Genomic DNA, 25438 nt, shown 5'->3' on the forward strand with positions numbered 1-25438 from the left:
GAGGCTCTAACTCAACCCACTTAGCAGATGCTCCAGTACAATTTGTCTTGTCTTGACTTGAGTTTTAGGTCTTAATTAGATGGAGTTAGCTCACAGGCTTGCCGCTCTCCCATCCCAACTTTACATCCTAGGCAAGGCCAGGCCGCAGCATATGCAAGTGCAGCGTAGGCGGGTGCCTGCATGAGTTTAACCTTCTAATGACAGCAAGGTCCAAATTGCTGCTCGGACATCAACAACCTCGCAGCACCAGTTCTACACCCACATCCCACATGTCCAACCTCCATGCACCCCCCTCATGTATTTCAATTACGATACAGTCTCTAATTACATGATCACATCGCTATTTTTTCCACAGGACCCCAGCCTCACCCCATGCACAGGTTGGATCACCCAAGGGGCCTGCAATCCACTTTCTGTCCGATCCCACGTGCATAATCAGCCTGTGTTTGCAACATCACAGCCTGCTGGCAAGGGGCAGGGACAGAGACGGAGTGAGTGAGATTTGCCCCATTTTAGCAGGGGTGGTGGCTCACATAATTCCACGTATTCCTCATCTCTGGGTCATCGGGTCACCCCTCCAACAGTGCTTTGTCACTAGATTACACTGTAAGGATATAAAGCTAGCCCAAGGCGAGCAGCCTCATTAGATGTGTAAAAGCAGCTGGCCAGCTTGGGGTCAGTTCCCAGTAGTGCAGGTATCCTTATCACAAATTCCCAGGCACTAAAAGGCCACACACTGAACTGAGCTATTCTTTATTAGTATGAAAGTCCCACCTACCGTCGCACCAGGCACGGCACAGACACAGAATGAGAGGTGGTCCCTGCTCCAAAGAACTCACAGTCTGAACAGACAAATGGCTGCAAGGGAAACTGAGGCACCGAACGGGGAAGGAACTTACCCAAGGTCACAACCAGGAATAGAACCAATGTGCCCTGAGGTCCAATCTGGTGCCCTACCCACAAGCCACATACAGAGAAAGGTAGCTTAACAGAGGAAGCTTCCTCTACCACTGCGGGGGGCTAGCGAGGGGGTGTCAGACTCCCAGAATGGGACTTGGCTCTGTTCAGCAAGCCATGCCTGTCCCAAGTCCCCCAGTCCCCTTTGAGCAAAAGCCCCAAGTTTGATTTGACACCCCAGGCAGTGTGGAGAAGCATCCGGCATCCCACAAGTTATGTGAATCCTTAAGCGGCTGCGCCAGCAGATCCCCGGCTGCGAATTAAGTTAGCAGGATAGTGCAGATTGCTTTTGTCCACTCCGCTTCGGGCCATCCATCACCGGGCCTTGACAGCACTTAAAGGTCCAGAGACAGAGGCGCAGCGGCACTTAGCACTGAGTTATTTGCAACATTACAGCTTGGAAAATGTTATTAAGTGGAGAGATGTTTACACTCCTGGATTGGAATAAACCTCCGATCTGCACCGCAGCCGGCTCATGTGCAGCTCGCAGCTAATCCTTCAAAGGCAACGGGTGGGGGAAGGCGTGGAGGGCACCTTTCTCCAGAAAATTATACTTTCCCTCTCCCCCCGGCATACACACAGGTCAAGGAAGTAGAGGATACAAATTTCCCCAGTGGAGATCTTTCATGTATTGCACGCTGACTTGGGAGAAATGAGGGCGGGGAACCTGAGTGCAAGGAACTGTCTCTGCTTCCTTTAAAAGGAGACTTGGAATGGGAAATAAAACAGGCCTTTGCCCCTATAAAGGACTGAATGTGTTTCCCCCATACACACAGACACCCACCTCTGCTGGCTATCTCCAGATGTCCAGTGTGATCATTCCTTTTGATTTAGTTGGGGATTGGTCTTGCTTTGAGCAGGGGGGTGAACTAGATGACCTCCTGAGGTCCCTTCCAACCCTGATATTCTATGATTTTATGACTTGGAGAGGTGAATTGGGAGCTTTATGAATGGCATCTTTAACATCTCATCTTAATTAATTAGCCTCTTACAGTTTGTATGGCAACTTCCACCTTCTTTGTATGTATATATATCTTCTTACTATATGTTCCATTCTATGCATTCGATGAAGTGGGCTGTAGCCCATGAAAGCTTATGCTCCAATAAATTTGTTAGTCTCTAAGGTGCCACAAGTCCTCCTGTTCTTTGTGCAGATACAGACTAACATGGCTGCTCCTCTGAAACCTGTCTTTAACAGACACATCTTTTCTCCCAAACACTCCTTGGGCGTTTGAGCTAAATAAGTCTGGAGAAAAGCAAACCAAAAAAATTAAAGGTGCATTAAAAAAAGCAAAACTGCTTCCCCTCCCAATCAATCAAGGTTTCACATGTGTGGCATGTCTGGAGTCACACAGCTCCCCAACCTGCCACAGAGACTTCCGGGAGGAACAGGAGTACAGGCAAGAACTGACTTGTTAATGCACTAACAAGCAGGGAATAAGACTTATTTTAAAATAAAAACCTGCGTCATCTGCCAAAACAAGGGGGAAGGGGCACCACCCTATTTTCCCCCGCTTTCAGACCACTTCTAAGGGCGTCAAATCCACCTTTGCTGTTAGCACCCCAGCAAAGTCTACAAAAAGGGCCCCAGGACCGACCCCAAGTGGAGTGCCCCAGGGGTCGGTCCTGGGGCCGGTTTTGTTCAACATCTTCATTAATGATCTGGAGGATGGGATGGATTGCATCCTTAGCAAGTTCGCAGATGACACTAAACTGAGGGGAGACGTAGATATGCTGGAGGGTAGGGAAGGGTCCAGAGTGACCTAGACAAACTGGAGGATTGAGCCAAAAGAAATCTGATGAGGTTCAACAAGGACAAGTGCAGAGTCCCGCACTTAGGACGGAAGAATCCCATGCACCGCTACAGACTAGGGACCAAGTGGCTAGGCAGCAGTTCTGCAGAAAAGGACCTGGGGTTACAGTGGATGAGAAGCTGGATATGAGTCAGCAGTGTGCCCTTGTTGCCAAGAAGGTTAATGGCATATTGGGCTGCATTAGTAGCAGCATTGCCAGCAGATCGAGGGGAGTGATTATTCCCCTCTATTCAGCACTGGTGAGGCCACATCTGGAGTCTTGCATCCAGTTTTTGGCCCCCCACTATGGAAAGGATGTGGACAAATTGGAGAAAGTCCAGCAGAAGGCAACAAAAATGATTAGGGGGCTGGGGCACATGACTTACGAGGAGAGGCTGAGGGTGCTGGGGTTATTTAGTCTGCAGAAGAGAAAAATGAGGGAGGATTTGATAGCAGCCTTCAGCTACCTGAAGGGGGGTTCCAAAGAGGATGGAGCTCAGCTGTTCTCAGTGGTGGTAGGTGACAGAACAAGGAGCAATGGTCTTAAGTGGCAGTGGGGGAGGTCTAGGTTGGATATTAGGAAACACTATTTCACTAGGAGGGTGGTGAAGCACTGGAATAGGTTACCTAGGGAAGTGGTGGAATCTCCATCATAAGAGGTCGTCAGGGTACAGATGTGGGGATCCGTATGAAAGACCCCCTAAGCTTATTCTTACCAGCTTAGGTTAAAAACTTCCCCAAGATGCAAACTTTGCCTTGTCCTTGAACCGTATGCTGCCACCACCAAGCATTTTAAACAAAGAACAGGGAAAGAGCCCACTTGGAGAAGTCTTCCCCCAAAATATCCCCACAAGCCCTACACACCCCCTTTCCTGGGAAGGCTTGAGAATTATATCCTAACCAATTGGTTACAAAATCACCAAAGACCCAAAACCCTGGATCTTGGAACAATGGAAAAATCAAGGTTCTTAAAAGAAGGGTTTTATTAAAAAAAAGAAAGGTAAAAAATCAACTCTGTAAAATCAGGATGGAAAATACTTTACAGGATATTCAGATTCAAAACACAGAGGATCCCCCTCTGGGCAAAACCTTAAAGTTACAGAAAACAGGAATAAACCTCCCTCTTAACACAGGGAAAATTCACATAAAACAAAAGATAAACTAATCCGCCTTGCCTGGTTTACCTATACTGGTTGCAATATTGGAGACTTGGATTAGGATGGGTTGGAGAAGATGGATTTCTGTCTGGCCTCTCAGTCCCAAGAGAGAACAACCAGGTAAACAAAGAGCACAAAACAAAAGCCTTCCCCCCCCAAGATCTGAAAGTATCTTGTCCCCTTATTGGTCCTTTGGGTCAGGTGCCAGCCAGGTTAGCTGAGCTTCTTAACCCTTTACAGGTAACAGGATGTTGCCTCTGGCCAGGAGGGATTTTATAGCACTGTATACAGAAAGGTGGTTACCCTTCCCTTTATATTTATGACAGAAGTTTTTAAGGCCCGGCTTGACAAACCCCTGCTGGGATGATTTAGTTGGAGTTGGTCCTGCTTTGAGCAGGGGGTTGTACTATATGACCTCCTGAGGGCTCTTCCAGCCCTAACCTTCTATGATGCTATGAAGTCAAGGGGAATTTTGCCACAGAAAAGGTTGAAAAAAGAACTTTTTAGGCTGCGTTTGGAATCTCCAATTCCTATTAAATTTGGGAAATTCAGCTCCATCTACAGTACTTATGTGGCCCCTCATTACCATAACATCTGAGCACCTCACAATCTTCAATGCATTTATCCTCACACACACCCCTTTAAAGCATAGCAGTGCTATTACCCCTATTGCACAGATGGGGAAACTGAGGCACAAAGAGGCTAAGTGACTAACTCAATGTCACACAGGGAGTCTGTGGCAGAGCACTGAACCTAGCTCTTCCATGTACCAGGCTAGCACCATAATCATTGAGATATCCTTCCATGAAAGAGTTTTTCTATCCTTTGTTTTGCCCATTTCTGCCTGAAGGATTAGCCCTGGAGGGAGTTGGCTGTTTTTGTTTTTTGCCAATTTCGCATTTTAGTGCGCTTCGCTTTTACCCTGACTTTTTTCTTTTTATTAATTTTATTGCCTCTCTAAAAATCCAACAAAAACAGAAGCAGCCCAGAACCCAAACCCTGTATCTCAAAAATCTTTGATGTACAGACTCCAAAAGATTAGAGTGCATTTAGTCTCACTCTCACTCAGACTTCAAACCCAGCAACACAGGGCTGCATCTGGGAATGCTAAGATGATAGCCACCCTCTTGACCAACGCATGAGGGATTGAATCAGGGACCCCCAGAGCTAACAGTGTAAGCCACTACAGCTTGAGCCAAGTCTCTACAGGGGAACGGGCTGTAACAACTCACATCCATTGTGTATCAGCACAGAGAAGACCCTGTAACACACACTCATCAGTGGGTAACGATGACACCCAAGACCTAGGATTGGCGGACAAGTGCCAAACTGGATTCGGCATCCAGTCAATGATCAGCACATGTCTGGTGCTGGACGTCAGGCCATGACCACATTCTGGGCTGGGCTGGCAAGGTCAAAAGAGGGTGCTGGACAGGTGTGACACTCTGTAGCACCCTGGAACACCCATATTCACCACTGTGATATGATTATATGTTTGGTACAAAGTCTGTCTTGTGAGGTATCACTTAAAGAGTCTTAAGCCACTGAACATTACTACCATGCTGAACTGTATGTACGATCATTGTATAGGAAGTTGTGAAGTATTGCTCTATGATCAATACTGATGTGACGGGTTGGATCACAGAACACCCCTTGGGAACTGCCAACTGATGTGCCTAGACTACCTCTGAGCCCATTTTCCCAGCCAGCTTGGAACTTCAGTGCCCTGCCTCATTCGAGCCAGACACGCTAGCCTGCTACAAACATAGACCCAGGTCTGAACAACGTCCCCCAAAAGCTGCAGGCTTAACTGAAAACAGCTTAAGAAGTGTTCCTGTTTCCAACACCCAAATGCCCAGCTCCCAATGGGGTCCAAACCCCCAATAAATCCGTTTTACCCTGTATAAAGCTTATACAGGGTAAACTCAGAAATTGTTCACCTTCTATAACACTGATAGAGAGATATGTACAGCTGTTTGCACCCCCCTCCTCCCGCCAGGTATTAATACATACTCTGGGTTAATAAATAAGTAAAAAGTGATTTTATTAAATATAAAAAGTAGGATTTAAGTGGTTCCATGTAATAACAGACAGAAGAAAGTGAATTACCACGCAAAATAAAATAAAACATGCAAGTCTAAGCCTAATACAGTAGGAAAGTGATTGCAGATGAAATCTCACCTTCAGAGATGTTCCAGTAAGATTCTTTTACAGACTAGTCTCCTTCTAGTCTGGGTCCAGCAATCACTCACACCCCCTGTAGTTACTGTCCTTTGTTCCAGTTTCGTTCAGGTATACTTGGGGGTGAAGAGACTCTCTCTTGAGCCAGCTGAAGACAAAATGGAGGGGTCTCCCAGGGGCTTAAATAGACTCTGTCTTGTGGGTGGAGACCCACTCCTCTCTCCTATGCAGAATCCAGCTGCAAGCTGGAGTTTTGGAGTCACATAGGCAAGTCACATGTCTATGCATGACTCAGAACTTTACAGGTGGCAGCCATTGTTCACATGCTACTTTGAACATCCCCAGGTAGACTTCTTATGTAGATTGCGGTCTTCCAAGGTTCCATTGTCCATTAAGTGTTTCTTGATTGGGCACTTAACTTGCAAATTCCTTTCTTAAGAAGCTGACCAAATGCCTTACTAAGGCTACTTAAAATCAAACAAGTACACAACCAATATGCATAACTTCGAATATAAAAGTGATACATGCATACAAATAGGATGAATATATTCAGTAGATCATAACCTTTGCAGAGATACGTTACATGGAATATGTAGCATAAAACATATTCCTGTTATGTCACAAATACATTCATAAGCATATTTCCATAAAGCATTACGGGGGGCAACATCACAACTGAGATACGTGGTAAGTGGGAAACGCCCACTGCTGGCCTTTCAGCGGCAACAAAGGAACAACTGACAAGACAGATTTACATCAGGACCAGCCAGACATGTGTTGATGGAGCCATCAAGAAGAATTCACTCTCTGAGACTCCTCAGAGAGGCCACATACCCAATGGGAGCTGCCTAACCCCCATGTCACAGCAAGGATCTTTCTAGCACCTGGAAGAAAGTATTAAAAAAAGGACAGTGATATCATCATTTGTCCTCTCTCCTCCCCTACCTACACTGAAAGAAATAAGAATGCTGGGAAGACAAAGGCTTTGAACTGAGGAGACTTGTCCCAGGCTGACAGAGAGATCCAGCCTGTGTATTAAGAACTGTAACCTACCTGCAACATCCAGGGGGGTAAGAAAAACTGTTTGATGTAAATCTTTCTTTGTCTGTTCAAGTTAGAATTTATACTGCAAGTCTATTTTTATTTCTTATGTAACCCACTTTGACCTCTGGGCCTAAACACTGATAATCACGCAAGTTTATTAACTATAGGAAGATAGATTTTATTTTAATATTTTATCCTTAGCAATGAGTTTGTCTAAAGTGCTTGGGGAATCTGCTCAGATTACAAAGGCTGGTGAATGTCCCCTATCCTTTGACGAAGGGGTAAACTAATTAATGAGCTTGCACGGTTCAAGAATAGGTCTTGAGCAGTGTAAAACAGTATATTTCTGGGGTGCAAGGCTGAGGGCTTGGGAGATGTGCTGGTGTTTCACTCTGCATAGTTCAGGAGTGGCTTGGAGACCATTCATGCAACTTAGCTGAGTGTGTCCCTGCATGCTGGTGCTGAATGATAACAGCCCCTGGAGGGGTTTGGCAAAACATGGTTAAGGGGGCACAGCAGTCCCACAGTTTCAGGTCGTACCCCAGGGATCCCATCACAACAGGACACCAGAGGGTGGATCTGGGCTGGTGTAAATTGGTCAGAACTCCAAGCTGCCTCCTGATGTCAAACACCAGCTCATCTCAGTGTTAAGGGGGCCGAGCGGCATGGGAACCAAACTGGTTTCTAACAAGGCGGGGGTGGAAGGATCTGACTTGCCCTTCCAACCAGGACTGGTCCCAGCCACAGCAGGTGGCAGAACTGAAGACAGGCCTGAACCAAACCCCCACCCTGTGAGGATCTGAAGGCTACAGTCCTTGTCTCCATCAGACACCAGTTGAGAGCAGAACCCAAGGCCACCCCTCTGCAGTCCTCTATGGGGGATGTAGATGTGGGGTAACAAGATCCCAGGTGGTGGTATGGGGAGGTAGTGTTGGTGCAGGAAGCCCCAGCCTTCAGGACAGGACTCCTGTTATCCGTTAGTCAGCGGCTACGGCAATAGAACTGTATGTCCTAGGTGGCCAGGAGCATCAGCCATGAATGAGACCCAGTGAGTGTCTTCAGCAGGGGGTGCCCTCCCTGCCCCAGGCTCAGCCCATCAGCAGGGGCAGGACACACAGCTCCTCTAGCCTGGCCTTGGCAATGGCCTCCCAGCCCCTGTTGGCCAGGGGGTTGCGGGGCGAGGGGTGCATCAGGCCTTCCACCCGGACCTGGAGGCCAGCCGAGGCCAGGGCCTTGCGGGCCCGCTGCTCGGCGAAGCGGCCCACGCCGATCACCATGGCAACACTGAGCAAGCGCACGGCCTGGGCCAGCCCATCGTCGCAGACCTGCAGCAGGCGCTCACGCTGGGCGGCCGGCAGGTCGGCTGGCGTCAGGTTCTTGCCGCTCTGGCTCATGAAGAGCAGCGGGCAGTGGTTGTGGACGAAGCAGCGGCGGAAGAAGGCCTCAGGCTCAGGGCACAGTGAGCGGAAGAGGCCCCAGAAGCGGGCACCGCTCACCTCTGTCTGAGGGCACTCCAGCCCCAGGACAGGTCTCTTGGGGTGCTCCTGGGCTGGCTTAGACACCTGCCCGCGGATCTGCAGCCACTCCCGGACGTGGCGCACCTCCCCAAAGGGCACCTGTGGGGGAACAAGAGCAGGGTCAGAGAGGAGCCTGACCAGCAAAACCCCACCTCCTCCATCGGGGGAGCCACGGAGCCGGAGCCACGGAGCCGGAGCCACAGCCATTGATGGGCTAAAGCCAAGAGCCCCAGGGAAGCCAAAGGAGGTAGACACCATGGGAGGCAGTGTGGCCTAGTGGCTAAAGCATCACGTTAGGAGAGTTGTGTGCTGGTCCCGTCTCTGCCATTGGCCTGCTGGATAACCTAGGGCAAATCATTCCCCCTGCTCTGTGCCTCAGTTTCCCCTCCCACCCTTTGTCTATTCAGAGTGCAAGCTCTTTGGGGAGGGCTATCTCTCAGTCTGTGCAGTGGCCAGCATGCTGGGATGGTTGAGTCCCCATTCTGGATCTGGGCCTCTGGCCACTCCTGCTATACAAACATTGTCTAAAAACAACACTTATTTTATTCTAGTCCTTGGAATGGAGCCCAGGATTCCTGGCTCAAAATTCCCCACCCCTGCTCTAACCACCGGACCCCAGTCTCCTCTGAGAGCTGGGAACTGAACACAGGAGCCCTGACTCCCAGCCCCCTTTATCTAACCCCTCTCCCCTTTACCCACTTGGTCAGAAAAAGCAGAGACAACCAAGCCCCCACCCGCAAACCCTCTGCCCCAGCAAACAGCCCCCCATGGAAGATCTGCATGGTCCCATCCCCAGAGCCATCCCTGCCAGGCCTGAGCAAGCAGCCAGGGCTCTTCTCTGCCCCCCCTCCCCCCCCTCACCACCACCAGTTATGCAGCCAGGCAGAGGAAGGAAGCACTCCCTGGTAGGAAGTGGCCCCATCTCTAACAAGCTGGCATTAGGATCCCGCTGTACAACAGCCACAGAGAATTGATGCCACCGCAAAAGGGGCAGGGAGGAGACATTGCTTCACCCTTCTCCGTCCTAACACAGACACAGGCCAATGCCTGGGACTGACTGGGTGCCCCACTTGCCCGAGAGCCCCCCATGCAGGCCCCCAGAGCAGGACTGGGGAGGGGAGACTTGGTACAATTACCCCACTCCCAATAAGGAGGTAACAGGAGTCAATCCCACAGGGCAGGATTTATCTCTCCCCACTGAACCTCAATCTGCTGGTAGCCCCCCACCCCCTCACCACCAGGGGCACCCTCCCCCAGGACCACCCCCCAAAATAATAATGCAGGCTGTTTACTGATGGGCCAGATGGGGAGAGAGTGAGAATCACACTCAGCTCTACCGATGCCCCTAAATCCTGACCCGCAGCCCCCTGCTACCCCAGCTCTGGGCTTCCCCACCTCTCCCCCCGCTCTGCCAGTGCCCCTCAATCCCAATCTGCAGCCTCCTGCTACCCCAGCTCTGGGCTTCCTCCCTCCCGCCCCCACTCTCCTGGTGCCCCACAATCCCAATCCACAGCCTCATGCTATTCCAGCCTTGGGCTCCCCCCAGTTCTGCCTATGCCACTCAATCCTGACCTGCAGCCCCCTGCCTCCCTCTGTGCCAGTCCTCAAGAGCTCTTAAGTGGAGACTCCCAGGCAGCTGCCAGCAAACTTATGTCACCTGGGGCCAACAACAACCTGGACCCTTTGCAGCTAGCTGAAAGGCTAATGAAGTGGGGCATGGAGGGGCTGTGCCGGCCTGGGGAGTGCCATTGGGATGCAGAGCATTCCACCACTGGGACCCGACCAGGTTCGGATTCAGTCCAGGGTCCCAGGAGGAGGCAGCTCGGGACCCGGGAGCCGCACTCCAGATCCTGGCGGGTTCATTTGCAGCTGCTCAGGCCGATGGGAGTTGTGGGGAGGGGCAGCGGATCTGTAGCCACTGGAACTCTAAAAATCCACTGCCAGGGGCCTCCATCCCAGCCGGTCCCCCTTGCCAGCAGCCTCAGCAGAGATGCCACCCCCCGCCCCCCATCATATCCCCCACCCCATACACTCACCCAAAAGGAACCCAAATGCTCTCTGCTGGATGGGACCTGACACAGAGAAGCTGCCTTAGGACCGTTGGGACTGAGCACCCGGCTCCCTGCAGGGAGCAGCCCATCAGCGTCAGGCCAATGGGGCAGGAAAGAGCCTGTAGAGGCTGCATCTGGCTGGAGATGAGTGCGGGGAAGAGAGAGATTTGCAGGCAGAGATCAGAGGGGAAACGGGGGGAACTGTTACCATATTGGAGCCGTAGAGCTTCCCCCCTCATGCCGCCCGCATTGAGGGGTGACATGCTAGGCCATGAAGGATGGGGGTCAGCGGGGACCCAGCTGCAGAGAAGAGAGACTGGGTGGGCTATGTTAGCAGAGCAGCGGAGTGTGGGGGGGTGTGAGAGGAGACACAAGAGGCCACGATTTCCCCATACAAGGCACTTGCTGGTCTCTGCTGGTGCAGGGTTCTGTAGAGGATCCTGGTTATTTTCTCCTTAATGAGAATTTAGTGGCCGCCAGGCAGCCAGCTCTGGGGGCTGGAGTGCACAGCTCAGATAGCAGCGGAGCAAGCTACGCACACAGACTCACCATTCGTGGGCTGCGGCTGCCGTCCACCTGTGGCCGGAGGGCAGTTAAAGCCCAGTCCAACCTTTGACTCTGCTGAGATGGGCAAGGAGGCGGCCAGTCAGTGCCCACTAGCATGGTGCATTAGATGGTGCAGCCACCTCGGCCCTCAGTTCATTTCACACGGGCCACCAGGCCAGACCTGCACCCTGGAGGTCAGAGGCTGCACTCAGCCCACTGCCATCTGGTCACCCGCGAGGGGCATGGTGGCTCTGCTCCCTGACACACACACACACAGCCCATGGGATGGAGGTTATTTGGAAAGGGAGCAGAGAAGGAGCACAAAGGCTGGAAGCATCTACGTTGGGTGGAGGAAGGGGAAGGAGGAGACTGGGGCGGACAGTACGGGATCTGACCCCGAGTTGGCCCCCGGGGGAGGCCCAGAGCTAACAAGTGCGAGATCTTCAAGTACGCGGCATGTCAGGAGCTGAGCTCTTTGGAGGATCTGGGTAGGAGCATCACACTGGGAGCTGTGGATCTGGCCCTGGCGTGGTAGGAAAAACAAAACCTTCCTGACTCCTACAACCAGCCTTCTCCCTGGAGCATGAGAGTTGCTATCTATCTCAGGCCTCCATCACCACAGCCTCTGAGCGCCTCAAAATTTCAGATGTATTTACACACACAGCCCCCTGGCAGGACTATTATCCGCATCTGGGCAACTGAGGCTAAGGGACTTGCCCAAGCTCACACAGGGAAGTCTGTAGCAGAAGAAGGATTTGACCCCACATCTCCTGCATCCTAGGCTGGTGCCCTAACCACTGTGCCATGCTTCCTCACCCCTGAAGTGCACACAGACTCCTTGTTAAAAGGAGGCTGCCCCGAGAGCCGGACAGGGGAAGCCACACCGGGGAGGGGCTAGCATGGCAGGGGATCGGAAGGGAAGAAGATGGAGTCGAGGGAAGATGCCCAGATGTGGTTTCTGGAGGCAGAAGGGGGATTGGGAAAGCTGGGAACAAGGGCTGAGTGCAATAGACAGGGGCAATGGCATCACAAGGGGGTGGAAGGATCCTAACCCACAGTCCCCAGCACTCACCCTGGCTACAGATCTGCTGCCACCACCCACAGACTCCCAACCCTGCTGGCCCCCAGAAAGGAACCATGGACAAAGACACCACGGCCAAATGAAGCCGGCTGCTGCATTATTCGTCAACCCCCCCGCCCCCAAGTTTAATTGATACAAAATACCATGGGGTCCCACCCTCTCCCAGTGCTGGGGTCCTGCCGCAGCGGCCCTCGCGGTCCTGGCCCTGCGCTGCCCTGATCTGTAACCGTATTTCAGGAGAAGCCAATCTCGCCCTCTGCAGCCCCCACAAAACACCCCCCCCCCCGCCCTCCCCAGTCTATCGATTGCCCCTGGGTCTAATGTCAAGATAATGCCTCCCCTCACCCCTGCTTGCCAGATCTGCCAATTAGCAGCTGGACAAATGCAACTTGGCGGGAGACATCCCCCTCCCCAACCCCCCAATATAAATTAAAGCGCATTATTGAATGATTTGTTTAGCTGATCCTTTGACCTCTGACCCCAGGACCAGGGGCTGTCAGAGGGGATCAGTGATGGAGCAGCTGTCAGGCACCGGGAGGGGAGAAGAGGCTCTGGGGAGGGGGTCTCCATCTTGCTCTCCCGTCCCCTCACATCATCCAGTGAGCGAGACATGGGCTCCTCTCCCATTTTCTGGCCCTCTGCAAATGGATTCAACTATGGGTAAGTGGGGGGGGGGGAGGAAGTAGTCACAGGGTGCTGCCTCTCCCCCTCTGCCAGTCACTTGGATAAACTGGCCACCCTTCTATTTAAATACCCACTGAGATCCTGAGTGTCATACAGGCCGGATCAGGCCCTAGAGCTGGGACTGGGAGGGAGCTGGCTGGACAGACCCCTGGGTGACAGCAGGGCTAAGGTGTTACCCATGATGCTCCTGAGACATGGTTTTCCTGGTCAAACTCCATTATTCTTGTTACCTTAAAATCCCTCCCTGCAGCTTCGTATGGACAAAGGGTCCTTCTTCACTTCCTTTCCTAAAGTGCTGCTGTTAAACAGCTGCTGCATCCCACCCCAGAGGTGGCTGCATTTAGATTGAGAGCTCTTTAGACCAGAAACTGCATGCACTCGCGCTTTGCAATATCTTCGCAAGCCCTGGACTCTGACAGCAGCTTTCCACTCTGCTCTGAAATGTGGCCTCCGCTTCCTGGCATGGCATCAAAGCAGGAGTGGATCTGCACGGCCCCCGACCAGTCAAACATTAGGGGAGGCGGCAGGGAACACTGGTCCCGCCTGGGCACAGGGAACCAGGATGTTAGAGCCTGCTATACAAGCAACACTTGAGGGAGCTGCAGCTCTTTGGGCAGATGAGCATTAACGAGCGGGAGATCCTGCTGCAGTGCAGGCACCTAATTACTCCCCGAATTAATGCCATTAATATTAACCAGCTGCATCGTATCAATCAAGCGGCTCACGGCTCCCAGCTGCAGCCACTGAACAAAGCAAGCTTCTGGGCTACTGCTCCGGGCTATCCCAGTGTGGGACTAGAGGTATATCGTCAAAATGTGTCATGGTCCAAAGGGTACAGCACCTGACCAGGACACCTGGGTTCTATTCCCAGCTCTGCCATGTGACCTTGGGCAAGTCCCCCTCCATGCCTCAGTTTCCCCTCCCGCTCTTTATATATGTAGATCATGAGCTCCATGGAGCAGGGACGGCCTCCCGTTATGCGTACGCGCAGCACCGGGCGTACATCCAGATCTTGGTTGGGGCTTCTAGGCTCTGCTATAATGCACATACTAATGTTATTTGACTCCATGGAGCTACGGCTGATTGACACTCGTGGGGGTCTGGCCCCATTGATTTCCATGGAGCTATGGCCGATTGAGACCCACTGGGGATCTGGCCCATTGGTGCAAATGTGCGAGGTCTCATCCCCCCCCCCCCCCCCCCCGAGCAATCACCCAACACTGGCTGTGGTCAGTAGGTACAGGAGCATCTCATGGGCACTTCCAATGCACCCACCATGCAACTCAAGACACGTCCCAATTCTCCCCCTGCCCACAAGATTCCAGTTTGAATGTGGAGAGACTGGTCTTGCCTAAAGCCTTAAGGGGCTCTAGGGCCCATAACAACCCGGGGCGAGATCCTGGCCCCACTGAAATCAAGGGGCAAATGCCCAATGGGGCTGGGACGTTGCCCACAGTCGTTGCTCCCAATCCTCACCTTCCCGTTCGCCCCCCTTGCCCAGGTGCACCCTGTGGGGCAGGCTGCCTTACCCCGGTCTGTGCCATCCCGAAGGGGCCGGGGTTCATGCCGAGGAAAAGCACCTCTTTGGGGGAACGGCAATATCTCCTCACGTAGTCCTCGTGGGGCTCCCAGGCGTATTCCAGAGGGTTGTAGATGTAGCGGACGGGGTCGAGGAAGGAGAGCTCCCTGAGACGCACATTCTGCTCCAGCTCGGCCTCCAGGAACTGGGTGGCCAGGACATCCCCCTGGGGGAAGGCCGGACCCACAGCGGTGGCACCGAGGGGCACATGCAGCTGCTCCATCATGCTGCCATCTCCTGCCAAACAAACACTAGCTAGTAAGAACCACCCGGCAGGAGAGGTGGGGGAGACGTGTGACGTTTGGGGGCCATTTTCAAGATCCCTTGTGGGGGAACAGATTCCCTCCCCAACCCCTTGCTTATCCACAGGGCTTGTACAGCTCCAAGCGCCTGCTGCCAGGGTGAAGAGGGGAGCTGGGTCATTGCTGGGGTTGCCAACAGAGGACCAGCTATAGTGGCAGCTTTGGGCACACGCACAGCTTGGTCCCACTCCGAGTCAGCACAAGACCAAGCAAACTTGCCTGACAGAGGCCGCTGTGGATGGGTCATCCCCGCTGACCCAGGCAGATGGGAGCTGGCGCCCTCAGGGTCAAAGACTCCAGCCCAAGCTACCCAGTCCTCCTGGCCAGGAACCTGATTCAAACCTACAACCTCAAGGTGAAAGGCAGCACCGTCCCCTTGAGCCAGCCGGGTCCTGACCTGGGCCAGATTTTAACATGTGCTCTATACTGAGCACCCTCAAGCATCTGATGCCAATGACCTGGATTGGAACTGGGGACCCTACAGGTGAAAGGCCCCATATCCCATTCCCCAGTCTCTCCTAAACCAACCAGTCCCTTGACCCTGAGGCAGATAGGAGCCAGTATTCCCAACAGGAAAGGCCCCATATCCCATTACCCACCCCCTTGAGCTAGTCAATCCCCCAACCCTGCATCTGGAACACAACCAGTCCATCCTCTTCCCCCGTGCCCCAAGGAAAAAAGCCCCATATTCCATTCCCTGATCTCCCAAGCCATCCCTCCGCCCCCCACCAGCAGCCTGGGGCCAGATTGGAACTGGTGCCCCCTAGAGGAAATAGGCTCCATATCCCATTACCCCATCTCCTCTGAACCAGCCAGTCCCCCCACTCTGGGGCCAGATCGGAGCCGTCGCCCCCTAGAGGAGAAAGGCCTCGTATCCCAATCCTACGTCCCCAGGCAGCCTATTTTGTACCAGAATTCTTTCTGTGCTGTAACTCAGATGAGTGATTTCATTGTAGCCCTGGTTACAAGTGAACCAAGAAAGGCCTCCACATAGATCCCTCCACGGGGAATGTGCTTTTTATAGCCTTTTTTATTACTGTAATTAGTAAAGCATTCGCTCAGATACAAACCATTACTGTAAATAATCTATAAATGCTTTGTGCTGTGATTAAACACACACACACACAACCTACAAAACCCAGATTCGCACTTCCGCACGTGAGGGAGGAGAAAATTAACCTTCCAAGAGCCCAACCATCAGGCGCTTGCAAGGAGCATTATCACTCAATTACGGTAGCACACAACAAAGATCAGGACCCCATTATTATTATTATTATTATGTGTATTACAGCCGCGCCTGGGAGCCTCAGTCATGGGCCAGGACCCCTGTGCTCTAGGCACTGTACAATATTTATTAGGTGTATTACAGTAGCATCTCAGAGCCCCAGTTATGAGCCAGGACCCCATTATGTTAGGTACTGTACAATATATTTAGGTGCATTATGACAGCATCTAGGCCAGGACCACACTGTGCTAGGCGCTGTACGTTTATTAGGTGTATTACAATAGCACCTAGGAGCCCATCAGATGAATGTGCTGGGAGCTATCCAAACAGAGAACAAAAAGACAATCCCCAACCAGAGAGCTTTCAGTTTAAACAGACAAGGGACAGCAGGAGAAACTAAGCACAGACAGGGGAAGTGAATTGCCCACAATCAGCAAGCAGGCCGAGCTTAGGGTTGCCAACTTTCTGATTGCAGAAAACTGAACATCCTTGCCCTGCCCCTTCTCTAAGGCCCCGCCCCTGCCCTCTCCCTCCATCGCTCGCTCTCTCCCACTCTCGCTCATTCACTCATTTTCACCAGGCTGGGGCAGGGGTGCAGGAGGGTCTGAGAGCTCCGGCTAGGGCTGTGGGGTGGGACTGAGGGGCTTGGGGTGCAGGAGGGAGTTCCAGGTTGGGGCTGAGGGGTTTGGAGTGTGGGAGGGGGCTCTGGGCTGAGGGTGCAGGCTCTGGGGTGGGGCCAGGGATGAAGGGTTTGGGTTCCAGGCTGGGGCCGAGGGGTTTGGAGTGCAGGAGGGGGCCCAGGGCTGGGGGTTGAGCCCTGAGGGAGGGGGTGCAGGCTCTGGAAGGGAGTTTGGGTGTCGGAGAGGTCTCAGGGCTAAGGCACGGAGGGCATTCGGGGTGTGGGCTCTGGGCAGCACCTACCTAAGGCAGCTCCCAGGAAGCAGTGACATGTCCCTCTAGCTCCTAGGCGCAGAGGTGACCAGGGGGCCCCCCATGCACTGCCCCCATTCGCAGGGGCCTCCCCCACAGTTCCCATTGGCCATGGTTCCCAGCCAATGGGAGCTGCGGAGCCAGTGCTCAGGGTGGTGCCTGGACTGCAGGCAGGAGCACCACATGGCGCCCCCCTGGCTGCCCCTCCATCTAGGAGCTGGAGGGACACGCCAGCCGCTTCTGGGAGCCGCACAGAGCCGGCCGCTGTGGCCAGCCAGACTTTTAGCGGCCCGGCCAGCTGTGCTGACTGGAGCCTACAGGGTCCCTTTTCGAAAACCATATGCCTGGCAACCCCAGAGCACGCAGGTCTGCTGATCCCTAATCCACTGTCCCAGCCACTAGGCCAGCATTTCTCAGCCTTTGCAGTGCGGCAGCCCCTTAACGGAATCAAAAATGAGCACGTTTACTTTCAGAGTAAAAAATGGATCAATGCAAACAATGCTAGGCCTGTATAACTGATGCTTTGTGTGCGTTTCGAGCCATGGAGAGACAATACTTGATCTTGAACCGTCAGGAAGTGTGGGGGGCGGAATGAAATTTTCTTTGCTTAGATTGTAATAACATTTTCAACCCCTTTCATCAAACTGGTGGAAATGAGGCGGCTTTGTTCCCAGATCCAGAGATTCTAAGGCCAGAAGGGACCACTGTGATCACCTCATCTGACCTCCTGTATAGTACAGGCCAGAGAACTAACCATCAAAGGAGGGCAGTTCAGGACCAGTCTCCTTAGGACAGTGGGGGGCAAAGGACCTAACTAGTGTGAAGAGGGAGCTTGCTAAATTTCTGAATGGGCTTATCTGATGGGGTTGCTGAGACAGCAGGGACCGGATGCTGTGTCCCAGGAGATCTCAGCTGGTCCTCCATCCTACCTGAAGCAGGGCCAACAGGTGATGCTTCCAAAGAGACTGACACAACACCCCCACAATAGTAGGTTGTTTTCCACCCCCTCTTCCACTTGAGGATTTCTAAGCAGTCTGCAAACAAGAGTTAGTCAGGGTTTAAGCTCTGATTCAGGAATATTTTTCATAGATCCCAAGACCGGAAGGGCCAATGATCCTCTAGCCTGACCTCTGCATAACAGAGGCCACTGAACTTCCCCACAATCATTCCTGTTAGAACTAGAGCGGATCTTTTAGAACAACGTCCAACCTTGATTTAGAAATTGCCGGTGATGGAGAACCCACCACGCCCCTTGGTAAATCGCTTTGATGGTTAATTACCCTCACTGCTAATAACATGCACCTTAGTTCCAGTCTCAATGTATCCAGCTTCAACTTCCATCACTGGGTCTTGTTAGACCAGAGATGGGCAAACTACAGCCCACGGGACCGTCCTGCCAGGCCTTTGAGCACCTACCTAAGGCAGGGAGGCTAGCCCCCAGCCCCTCCCCTGCAGCCATGCCGCCAAGCAGGCAGCATGGCTGGCTCCCGGCTGCTAGTACTGCCGCTCCGAGCAGCAGGTTGGATAAGGGGCAGGAGGTTCTGGGGGGCAGTCAGGGGACAGGGAGCAGGGGGGGTGAGATAGGCATTGGAGTTCCAGAGGGCCTGTCAGGGAGCGGGGGTTGGATAGGGGTCAGGGCAGTCAGGGGACAGGGAGCAGTGGGGTTGGATGGGGAGGTTCTGGGGGGAGCAGTTGGGGGGGTCCCGGGAGGGGGCGGTCAGGGGATAAGGAGCAGGGGGGTTGGATAGGTCGGGAGTTCTGAGGGGGGTGGTCAGTGGGAGGGGGCAGATAGGGGGCAGGGGGCCAGGCTGTTTGGGGAGGCACAGCCTTCCCTACCCAGCCCTCCATAGAGTTTCACAACTCGGATGTGGCCCTGCTAAACCAAAAAGTTTGCCCACCCCTGTGTTAGACATTTGCCTGCTAGACCTGGATCCCCTGTCGACTGGGATCAAGTCACCCCTGAAGAGTGCCAAATTCAGCTGACTAGGGCTTAGACCACTCCAGCCCTGGAGCAGACAGGCGAAGGCACTCGGCCTGATGCAGCTGACCCCGAAGCAGGCATGAGCTCTCCCAGAGCAAACTGCACTGGTGCAGCTATGCCGGTTGTTGGAGTGGGAGCCACACCCCAGCCTAGAGAGCGCCTAGACTGTGGAGTACATGTTCCTCACCAGCATCTGGCCAAGCACCGGGCATGTGGCAAAATAGGAAGGCCAAAAGCATCACTGATTTTACCCCCCGATGATGGCCTGTTGCAGAGAGCAGGGTGTTTGCAAATGGGACATTCGTGACTCTCCTGTTCAAAACATTTGTGTTGTCCACTGGGAGGAGAAACAATTTGCTGGAAAAGTGTGATCCAGCAGAACTCCTGGGTTCGATCCCTGGCTCCGTGAGGGCAGTAGTGTCTAGTGGGTAAAGCAGGGGGGCTGAGTGTTAGGGCTTCTAGGTTCTATGCCCAGCTCACAGAGGGGAGGTGGTGTCTGCCAGTAAGAGCAGGAGACTGGGCACTATTCTGACCCCAACACTGATTCTCTGTGCAATTGTGAGTAAGTCACTTCCTCAATCTGCGCCTCAGTTTCCCCACCAGTAAAATAGGGATAATGACCATGGACCTTCCTTTGTAACACACTTTGAGGTCAAGGGATGAAAATGTGCTGTCCTATAAGCGCACAGAATTCGTTGCTGTTATTAATAAGTGATCGAGCAGCAATGGGTGCAGTGGCTGCACTGGCCTGGGTCTTAGGACAGCTGGGTTCTGTTCCCGGCTCTGCTACTGACCTGCTGTGTTACTGTGGTAAAGTCACCTCCTCGAGCTGGGCCTCGGTTTCTCCTCACATCTCTGGTCTATTTAGACTGTGAGGTCTTTGGGACAGGAACTGTCTCTGTATCTGTCCAGCACCCAAGCACAGCAGGGCCCTGATCTCAGTCTGGGTAATATCATTAATCATGAGCTCAAAAAACAGAGCAAAGAATTGATTCTGCCCTCATGGGGGTATCCTGCCACCCGACCTCCTCCTAATCCGGAGAACCTCAAACCCTCAGTGCAGGGGGGAAGGGGTTGTCCCATCATCAAACGCTCTGCTTGCACTGAAATGTAATATCCTTGCCAGTTGCGCAGGGTATAAAGCCATCTGCCCCAGATGAAAACCACCTAGGAATGCCATGCTCCTAGACGATGCATTAGCACCATCCCACCTGCTGGAAAAGGGGATGCCTTCAACTTCTAACATAGGAAGGGGATGGGACACAAGGTTAGCGGAACAGGTTCCCCACAGAGCATCAGTCACAAGCCACTTCCCCAGCAGGGGATGGGGATGGTCTAGATTTGACGGGCTTTGGAGACTCTCGAGACAGCCAGTCCCAGCTTCCTCCAAAGACTAGATTTTCCTTAGTCCCTCCCAGTTCCCTGCAAGCCCCTGTCCCACAATATTCCAGTTGGGCTGACTTTGTTACCACTGGTCAGCTAAGTCACATGGTTTGGGTACAGGACATTATTTCTGCTGTCCAGTGGCGGAGGAAGCTCCCACCCATTTGGGTCATAGATTTGAAGGCCAGAAGGGACCATTATTGATGGGGTGTCAAGAAGGAATTCCCACCCACCCCTGCTCAGATTGGTTGGGACCTTGGGGGGGGAGGGGTTCGCCTTGCTTTGCAGCATGGGGCATGGCTCACCTGTTGGGATCACCTGGGCATATCCCACCAAATCAGCTCCCTGCCACTACAGGGGCCTCAGGCATCAGTGGCATTTCAGTCTCTCCCGTTCTCTGCCTGTGGTGCACAAGGATTTAGGATCTGTCTACTTGGGTGAGTTACTGCACGGCCAGCCAGGGTGTGAATCTCCAGGGCCCCAGCTTGCCACACAGGAACGTCCCGGGTGGACACTGCCACACGGCAGCGAACGTCGCAGCTTGGCCAAGTGCCCCGCACTTTCATGGCCACACATCCCCTGAGGGCAAAAATGGTTTCATCTACCTATTGCCATTGGGCTCAAAACAGGAGTCACTGGTGACATTGAATGGCCTGTGACAGAGAGGCTCTAATGGACCCTTCTGGCCTGAAACTCTACCCTCCTCTGTAGCATCAGCCAATCTCACCCACTAATTCCTGCATGCAGCTTTCGGATCCTATCACAGGATGAGCAGTGCATGAGAGTCTCGCTATTTCCTTCTGTGGGATCCCCGTCCATCTGCACTTGGTGACTCTTGCCTACTACTCAGATGGGCAGCTCCTTGGGGCAGAGAACATTTTATTGTTCTGTTTGCACAGCGCCTAGTGCAGGGGGTCCTGGCCCGTGACTGGGGCTCCCGGCATGTGACTGGGGCTCCCAGGTGCTACAGCAATAAATAAATCAGAAAAGTAGCCACACTACAGAAAGCTCAGGCCACCTCTCCTAAATCGGTGGCTCCCAGGTGCTGGCTCGCACCTGAGCTACATCATTGTGGAAAATCCATTAACTGGATCTTTACCCGACTCCCAGCCAGCCCGCCCACCCACTAGACCTCATTCCCCTGCCGCAGCCAGGGTTAGAACCCAGGAGTCCTGACTCCCAGTCCTCTGCTTTCGTCACTAAATTGCATGCTCACTTCCCCATCTGAGTGAATTTAGGGGCCCGATGGACACAGCGGGAGAATGAAGTTGCCCAGATATTCACAAAGCAGGTACAGCTAGGTCAGCCCCCCTTCCCCATCCTCAGATTGCAGCTGAGCAAATAGGTTGCAATGAATAACTCTGCCTCGTTCCCTGCAGCTGCCAGCCAATCAAAGCTTCCTCCAAATAACTGGATTTTCCTTAGTGCCACCTGGTCCCCTGCAAGCCCATCCCTCAATATTCTAGCTGGACTAGTTTGACTACGATTGATCAGCCAAATCACATGGTGTGGTTCGGCTTCCCTAATTGGTTGAGCCGGCAAAGCACTCCTAGGTTGGATGCTCATGTTACAGAGTGCAAAATAGGGTGTCAGCAAATAACCCCTGGAATCTGCTTCCCCCAAACACCCAGGCCAAGGCAACAAGTGCAGAATCCCCTCCCACATCTCAGCTGGGATGGGGGCTGAGTCTCCATGGCCCATCCAGCCAAGGCCGCTCTGCTGGGACTGCCCAACTGGGGACAAGTTTCATGATGGGTTTTATGCCTTGTACATCTGTCTAGTGAAGCTAGGCTGAGGTAGCATGGCCCAAGAGCAGGGCACTGCCCAGGGATCCAGGACACCTGGGTTCTATTCCCAGCTATGCCACCAACTTAGGTCCAGTCCCTTCCTTTCTCTGTGCCCATAGGCTAGGAGCTCTTTGGGGCAGTGATATCTCACCATGGATCCGTGCAGCCTCCAGCATAATGGGGAACATAGATGGGTGGTCTACATGCTACTATAATACAAATAATGTTGAGACCTACCAAACTCACCATCATTCAGTGCTAACAGCTCTTCATCTCAACAGGACTGATCTGAACTGTTGACCTAGCTGCCAAAGGCCCCAACCCCTGAGGCAGCTGGCCTCTGCCCTGCTTAGTCTTTGCAAAACTAGTTTGTCCAAGGCCTAAGGGCTGTTGACATCGGCTGCAATGCAGCTCCTCTGACCTGGCCTAGATTGCAAAACAGGCCCAGAGGGGTCACTACCAGCAGATCAGATTACTTGATGGGCCAGCCTTAAACATCTGACAGGGGCACCACTCAAACCAACAAAGTGCACTGGGAATGGGTCCCTGAACCTTTCATCTCCAGGTCACTGGTGCAAACCCAGGCAGGGCCCACAATGACACAACCATGGGAGTGCTGCTCAGTGGGGAGTGACGGGGCAGCTGCTGGTTCAGTTCCTTGGGGGGACAGGAAGCCACATCGCAAACCCCATCAGCACAAGGAGCACTAAAGGGCTCCTTCCTTGGGTCCTTGACCCCCTGCTAATGGGCTATGAAGATGAAGTTCCCCTCTGTCAGGGGTCTGGGGAGCATAGATGAAAAGAAGATTCCCTAGGCATAGGGGCAAGCAGGGAGGAGTGTAAAAACTGCCCCCCAACCGAACTCCTGGCTAAAGCCAGACTGTTGCCTACCATTGGGAGCTCCAATATCACAAAAGGCATCAGACGGCACCACCACCCCTAAGTCAATGGCATCACACCCCATTTTGCCTGGGTCCTTGGCATCATCCTACAGCCCCCTATGTAGGTGGAATGGGATGCTCTGCTCACTACACCAGGTCTTCACCAGTAAAATGGGGGCAGGGAAGGGGCCGGGGGCACGCACAGAGCCTTCAGGGCCTACATTATGTGTGTCCTCATCCTGGGGCAAGGCCGACACCGAAGTGTGGAATGTCTGAGGGCCTGTCATGGAGACCCTGTAACGGCAGCTGGATCAGCAGGCCTAAGGCTGAGAGGGAACATGGTTTGGCGTGTGTCTGCACTCTCGCTGCTGGGATGGAGAGGAGTGGGAGCTGCCTGGATCCGCAGCAGGCCTCCTCTGGATCCCTTTTCCAGCCCTGGGTTCAAATCCACCCTTAATTCTCTGCTAGTCCCTACCGCAACACACTAGAGATTCTAATTCAATACCCAGTCCTGACCTCTTACTCCCTGTCCCAAGCGCTGCAGGGGAAGAACCCCGAGTTGCTCTAGGGCACCACCTCTAGCCAATCTAGACACTGCACGGATGAATCCCAACCAGCACGGGTCGTTTTGTACAAAGGGAACAGAGATGGAAAGATCTTGTAAATTCCATCTGTAGCAGAGCTAAAATTGGGGAAACATTTGGGACTCATGAACATTTTCATCCATGCAAATCACGTCCTATCACAGAGAACCAAATGCGGCACTTTCTATCTGTGAAAATACTCACCCGTCAAACTATATCCGTTGGCCCAGCTATGGTGCAGTCTTTGCTTCCCTTTCACAGATGGCCAACATTTTAAACAAAGACCCTTGATTTCAGGTGCCCAATTTTACACCACAAGGGGCTAAGCAGCCAAAGGCTCAGCTGAAATCCACAGGAGCTGTGGGCTCTCCACTCTTCTCAAAGAGCAGGCCCAAGGTGTCACAATCTGGGCATCCAAAATCAGCAGCCAATTTCAAAAACACAGACCTAACCGTCTTGCCGAAGGTCACACAGCCAGCCAGAGGCACAACCGGTGGAAGCCAGGTTGTCTGGTGCCAAATCCCCCGCTCTAACCCCAGCACAATCTTGATTTTTTGCTGCCTGGAAATAGCCCAAGGCCTTGTCAACTTAGCAATGTGTCCACCGGAACAATCAGAGATGGTACCACTGGCTCGGCCCCACTGAATTGGGCTGAGCATAGTAGGGCAATTCTCAAATTTTTCCATGCCAGGGATCCCTCCTCAAGACTCTTGGAGAGGCTTTCTGGTTCTGATCCCACGCTGTCCGTGCAGCGATTGAGACTTGGTTATGTATATAAAACTACTAGGGCAGGGCCAAGCAGCCAAAAGGAAGAGAAACTCATCTTAATGGAGCAGTGTGGCTGTCGGGGCTCATGAAACCCCCATTCCTTTGTATCTGTGGTGTGTCTGCCCGCTCCACAGGGGCGGGGCTCAAGGCTGAATTTGCCCCCCTATTATCTGCAGGTCACTTTGCGCGTTGGTCTCCTGCCCATTTGCTGCCCCCAGATTTCTGTGCTGCTGATAAAGCCGAGCATGCTGGGTTCACGCCATGAGAAACGGAATGATGCAGACAGGGATGACTTGCGGGAGGGGAGCAGGGTGAGTCACATCAAGGAGCCTGGCCCAGGCCGCAAGCTAGGCCAGGGCATCACACTCAGGGAGGGGCAGCTCCAGAGAGCTGTGCCAGAGAGGGTGCTCCACCTCCCCACTGAAGGGGGGGGGGGGGGGGAGAAAACAAACTTCCTCTCTTCTCTCCCCTTCTTAATTCCCCCTCCCAGCTTCTGTCTCCCAACTCCCCCCTCCGCTTCCTCCTTCTTCACTCCCCCTCCAAGCACCCCCTTCTCTACCCCATCTTCACTCCCCCTCCCAGCACCCCCACGGCTTCCTCCTTCATTCCCCCTCCCAGCCCCCTCCCCAGCTCCCCCCTCCACTTCCTCCTTCTTCGCTCCCCCTCCCAGCCCCCTTCTCTCCCCCTTCTTCACTCCCCCAGGTCCCCCCGTCTTTGCTCCCCCCCTTCACTCCCCCTCCCAGCCCCCCCATAGCAGGGGGGGAGAAGGCAGACAAAGGGGGAGCTGCATTCTCTTTCCCCCACCTCCCTTTCTTCACCCCCACCCCCACCCCCCGGGGCAGCATCCAGCTCTTCCCTCCTGCCTCACCCTACAGGCCCCAGGGCTCAGCGCCGCCCCCCCTCGCCCGCCCCTTACCTGCCTCCTCCAAGCTCAGGGATCTCCCCCTTAGTGACCAGCTTCCCATGTGCCCTCGCCATGGTCTCTGGGAGTTGTAGTCCTTCCGCCTT

At 53.3% G+C, this 25438-nt stretch overlaps 1 protein-coding gene across 6 annotated transcripts; it reads right to left on the bottom strand.

Moving 5' to 3' along the window:
• Positions 1-5934: 5934 nt before the first annotated feature.
• Positions 5935-25401, bottom strand: SMUG1 (single-strand-selective monofunctional uracil-DNA glycosylase 1). Of its 6 annotated transcripts, none has more exons than XM_073318474.1 (3): positions 25347-25401; positions 14592-14827; positions 5935-8748 (listed from the first exon to the last, which is right to left on the bottom strand). In XM_073318474.1, exons 1-3 carry the CDS (start codon positions 25393-25395, stop codon positions 8221-8223), a joined length of 813 nt encoding a protein of 270 aa, XP_073174575.1. In that variant the 5' UTR covers positions 25396-25401; the 3' UTR covers positions 5935-8220. The 6 variants fall into 6 exon arrangements, with proteins under 6 accessions (XP_073174575.1, XP_073174573.1, XP_073174576.1 ...); XM_073318472.1 differs by having other exon boundaries at positions 14541-14827; XM_073318475.1 differs by having other exon boundaries at positions 14541-14827; positions 25351-25395.
• Positions 25402-25438: the final 37 nt, after the last annotated feature.

Source organism: Lepidochelys kempii, chromosome 20 (genome assembly GCF_965140265.1).
Source record: "Lepidochelys kempii isolate rLepKem1 chromosome 20, rLepKem1.hap2, whole genome shotgun sequence".
Classification (NCBI taxonomy): domain Eukaryota; kingdom Metazoa; phylum Chordata; order Testudines; family Cheloniidae; genus Lepidochelys; species Lepidochelys kempii.